Here is a 5,090-nt window from a genome sequence, read left to right on the forward strand (position 1 = left end):
TAATAAGGACAAGCAATAGGCTAATAAACAAATGCCCATTCAATCAATGATATAATAACAAGTTGCTTACTGTTTAATGGACTAAGTGCATGTTGAACAAATGTGCCTTTAGACCCCTTTTAAAACACTGTAAACTATCACAGGAACAAAGAGCACTGTGCAACTTATTGCACCCACATGGAACCACTGAGGAAGAGTCTTGAATTTAGCGTTCATGAGTGGTCGACAGAACAAATGGTAATCAGAAGACAGCAGTGGGCGGTTGGGGAAGTACATCTTGATCATTGAATTAAAATAACAAGGAGCAGATCCAGTCAGTGTCCTATAGGCCAAAGTGAGAGATTTCAATGTAATGCTGGCTACTACAGGGGAGTGTAGGAGAATAGGCCTAGGACTGGATATGCATGCCCGATATCCATACCCCATCTTCCTCCTTGCTGGAACAGTTGGCTCATATATGTATTTTCACTGACACATTATCTATGTATCTATCTAATTTTAATTATGATAGCCATAGTACATGTGAGATTACAACAATAATAATGAAAGTAGTAATACAAACTGAAATGACTAAATGAATGAATTCCTTTATTGTTATTGCATTGGGAAAGAAGCTATTTCTAAATCTGCTAGTGCTAATCTGCTTGTTTTTAGACTCTGTAACATAGGTGGCTAACTGTTTCCAATTGTCCTGTTCTGTTCATGGTACACCAAAACTGTCACACTTGGATATTGAATCAATTACGATGAAAAACACGTAGCTTATCAACAAAGAAAAGTGAGATTGCTTTATGATGATAGATGCTTTACTTTTCCAAAAGATGTTGACACATTAAAGGAAATGACATGTAGTATTCATTGTGATCCTTCTTTATGATCTGCCGCTGCTGCTGGTGGTGTTTGTGGTGCTGGTGGTGTTTGTGCTGCTGTTGGTGTTGCTGCTGGTGCTGGTGATGGGGGTGATGGTGGTGCCTCAACAGACTGCTGCAGCTCAACAGATTAAAGGAAAAGCACATTATTGTTAGATATGTGTGTACAAATCTGTTTTAGTCTGTAAAACACACTGGTATGCAAAAGGTTTTAGACAGGTTCATGCATTTGTATATATACCTGGAGATTGTAATACGCATTGTATGAGCGTACCACCTGCCTCAGCTTTTCAGCAGTGAAAGCTTTACGCCCTTCACCTTTTCCATAAAAAATGGCAAACAATGCATCATTACTGGTTTTATCATATACTCTTATGAAAAGTCAAATCATGTTGCAACAGCTGTGTGCATGCAGTTGAAACAGTAATAGTTGGTCAATATTAACATACCGTCACTGACTGAGGCAAAGGGCAATTCCTCAGGCCACCAAGGCGGCCTGTGTTGTGGCAGATATTCAGACAGAGACAAACCCTGACTCAGTGCTGAGATAGAAGGGTGTTAAAGTGTAATCAGATTCAGTAGTCTGCATCATTTTGATCTTTAAATAAGGAAATTGAAAACATACAATGCCAGTCATACCATGTTCTTTTATCAGACGGCCAATTGCCATCCGGCAATGTGTGCCACTGATATCAGGGTCAACGTATGGCCTCTCACCCCCCAAAGCATCTGTAAGACAGTACGCTCAGTGTCATTAAAAACAAATGTTAAGGTTCCTTTTCTGAACTTCAAGAAAGGATTGACACAGAAACAAACCTTAACACCACTTTCACTTATACATACCACTTGACACACCCCTATTAGTGTACATGTTTAGCAGCTCAGCCTTCCTGTCATTGGTCCAAAAGGCCTCAAGATACTTTGGCCCTAAATGAACCGTAACCGGAAAAAAAACCCTTAAAATCCATTATCAATTCGGTTTGTGTTGCCATGTCAATATCATTTTTATCAAAACTCAGGGCCAGATTGTGACCATACTAAAATAATTGTTCTTCCATTGAATGTCATCTTCGATAGATCTCATCATTGAAATGTTGTTGAATAAAAACATATTACATATACCTGTGAAATTAACGGTGGGTGACTCACTGCTGAAGTCAACCCATACGGCAAAAGCCAGGGGTGCTCCAGCCTCACCACCGCACCAATTCTTCATCTGAAAACAATATTAAAAATATTATACTTTCCCTCTCTTTTAAAAGCAGCCTCCCTCCCTTTCTTTCTTCACTGCACCCAATATTAGCATGAATTGAGACATGTCCCACTGTATTCTGAAAGCCTGACCTACTTTCCTGCAGACTTTTGCATATCATACGATCAGTGTTCATAACTCTATACATGGCACTATTTTGTATATTGGCGAACGAGGTACACATATGATAAGTTTTGAGCTCCAACTCAAAGGCAAAGCAGTTTCAGCCATGCAAACCATATATTTTCTGAAAGCTGGTCAGTTGTAGGTGTGATTTAACATACATTAGGACATGTCATGTGGTTACTATGGTCATATTGTGGTTGTTGCTAGGGTAAATTGAATGGTTGCTATGGTGTTGCTAAAGTAGATATGGTGGTTGCTATGCAAAATAACATGGTTGCTATGGTGGTTGTTAGGGTAAGCATGTTGGTTGCTATGGTGGTTGCTAGCTTGACATTATACAAGTGGTTGCTAGGGTAATTAAGATGGTTGCTAGGGTGTTGCTAGGGTAATTAAGGTGGTTGCTTGGGTGTTGCTAGGGTACATATGGTGGCAAAATAACAAAGCAGTGGAATTGCTAACGTTTAGCCATTTTTACATTTTTAGCCAAAAAACTCACTTATGTTGGTCTGATCAGTATGAAATCAGAATATGTTGAACAACGGGACATTACAAACAAGCCAGGCTCAGTTTGGAGTCGGTGGATTATTCCCGGAAGGAGATAAACGGTTCGAAACATACAAGGTTTCCCTCTTCTGCCGCGGTAACGCTAGGTGCTAGAGGGATGGGACCAAGACGCACGGCACCGCCTTGAGGCCCCTGACAACTGTTCCAAAGGTGGGATATCTGAGACACCCACAAAAAAAACAGTGAAGGAAAAACTTAAAAAAAGTTGACCACTCCCACTCCCACAGAGGTGGAGTTTTGGGTGGTAGCATGGAGCTACGAGGCTGAAATTCAAGTCAGACCTTCTGCACATGACCCACATAGAGCGTGCAAAGTTTCATCGCTCTAGCTGTAACGCAAAGCATTGTGCCTACTTTTTTGGCAATTTAAAGCAACACCAAAGAACTTTTCCTCTGTCGCACGCACTATTTGTTTATCCAGCAACAGCTTTGCAAATAACAATGTCCACAGACAAGGTAGAATATGTTGCATGATTTTATGAAAGTACGATGTATTGCGACATCAGATGCAAGTCAAATTTGTAGTTTCTCATGTCTCATTCCATCGAACTACATATCCGCTACCCGATCCGGCAAACTTACATAGTGCGGTTATAGCCGATAGAGGGCCTCAAAGCGGATGCAGAAAGTGCCGTTCACCCTGTTACGAGTTGATGAACCACTGAAACGATTTTGGAAACACTATTTTAAGGTACAAAAAACTCTTTGGTGTTGCTTTAACATTTAGCCATTTTTCAATTTTTAGCCAAAAAGCACACTTATGTTGATCCGATCAGTATGAAATCAGAATATGTTGAACAACGGGACATCACAAACAAGCCAGGCTCAGTTTGGAGTCGGTGGATTATTCCCGGAAGGAGATAAACGGTTCGAAACATACAAGGTTTCCCTCTGCTGGCACGGCACCGCCTTGAGGGCCCTGACAACTGTTCCAAAGATGGGATCTCTGAGACACCCACAAAAAAAACAGTGAAGGAAAAACATAAAAAAAGTTGACCACTCCCATTTCAGAGGTGGAGTTTTGATATGTCAAAGTCAGTAGGAAGGTAGGACATGTCTTAATTAATTGACATCTAGAGGCTATAGGCTTTCAGAAAATATATGGTTTAGGTGGTCAATTCAGCTGTCCCTTAACAGTGTAGGCCTAAATATAGCTATACAATGCGTTTCTCGATCTACAATATGGGCCTATGTACGCCTTATGATGCACCAAAGTCAGTAGGAAGGTGGGACATGTCTTAATGTATATTAATTGACATCTAGAGGCTATAGGCTTTCAGAAAATATATGGTTTAGGTGGTCAATTCAGCTGTCCCTTAACAGTGTAGGCCTAAATGTATCAGTTCAATCTACTTTCTACAATCTGTAGAAACAATCTAAATCTACAATATGGGCCTATATTTAGCACAGCGACAACCATATCTAGCAAAATCACAGTAAAAGTAATGTAAAAGTGATGTAAAATACCTGCCAATTGTCCTCTGTATCCACCGCTGCAGTAGACCATGATGTGAGGATGCACTCCATAACACAGCTGTTAATGGAAGCAAGGACTGAGGTGTCAAGGCCAGCATGCTTCAGCCTCTTCAGGAAGTTGACAAATGAGTAGCCAAACAAGGACAAACAAGGCCTTGCTTACATACTGGCTGTCTTGTAGTTTGACACCACTCTCCTTTCTGTGAGTGTTCTGTTGGAGTAATTTAATGAAATGCAACCCATACATCAGGATATCAGGAGCAAGGATCTGTGAAAACATAAGTAGAGGGGAGAAAAAAAAGACATAAAGATATGTCGAGAAAACATTGCAGCACCATCCCTAAACAACACATCAGGACACCTTTCTTTCCTTTTTCATTTGATCACTACTGCAATTCATACACCTTGTACCCTTGTATACAGGTGAGACAAGGGTAAAACTGATGTGGGTATTTATTCTATTATAGAATAGGCTACTAAAATATAACTCCACAACTTCAAGTGTCAACACTGTAGTTTTGAAGGAGTATTTGTAGTTCTTATGCAGGAAAATCAGTATAGGCTACTTTGGACATTAAAAGCTGCATGCACTACGTAGTACACTCAGAAATGCATTATTTTGGAGATAGAAATGTTGCTTTGTTTTTCAGAAAAACCGTAGTAGCATAACAGAATTTTTTGTCACATGAATTACCCAGACCCAAAGAAACAAATAGCTTATTACGTGAAACTGACCTGCTTATAATTTAATGTCAAACACCATCTCAATCACCATCGCACTCATTTCGATAATTTAACCAAATA

General features: G+C 40.0%; 1 protein-coding gene across 4 annotated transcripts; it reads right to left on the reverse strand.

The window, feature by feature from the left end:
* Positions 1–562: 562 nt before the first annotated feature.
* On the reverse strand, positions 563–5,090 carry LOC143131135 (uncharacterized). Of its 4 annotated transcripts, none has more exons than XM_076290675.1 (8): positions 4,450–5,090; positions 4,278–4,344; positions 1,992–2,085; positions 1,713–1,796; positions 1,509–1,598; positions 1,319–1,411; positions 1,111–1,187; positions 563–984 (listed from the first exon to the last, which is right to left on the reverse strand). In XM_076290675.1, exons 1-8 carry the CDS (start codon positions 4,527–4,529, stop codon positions 856–858), a joined length of 714 nt encoding a protein of 237 aa, XP_076146790.1. In that variant the 5' UTR covers positions 4,530–5,090; the 3' UTR covers positions 563–855. The 4 variants fall into 4 exon arrangements, with proteins under 4 accessions (XP_076146790.1, XP_076146710.1, XP_076146868.1 ...); XM_076290595.1 differs by having other exon boundaries at positions 563–990; XM_076290753.1 differs by lacking the exon at positions 1,713–1,796 and having other exon boundaries at positions 563–990.

Source organism: Alosa pseudoharengus, unplaced genomic scaffold (assembly GCF_046254945.1).
Source record: "Alosa pseudoharengus isolate Yale_2024_CS ecotype anadromous, Long Island Sound unplaced genomic scaffold, YU_APseudo_1.1 YU_APseudo_1.1_scf_1, whole genome shotgun sequence".
In the NCBI taxonomy this organism is placed as follows: Eukaryota; Metazoa; Chordata; class Actinopteri; order Clupeiformes; family Clupeidae; genus Alosa; species Alosa pseudoharengus.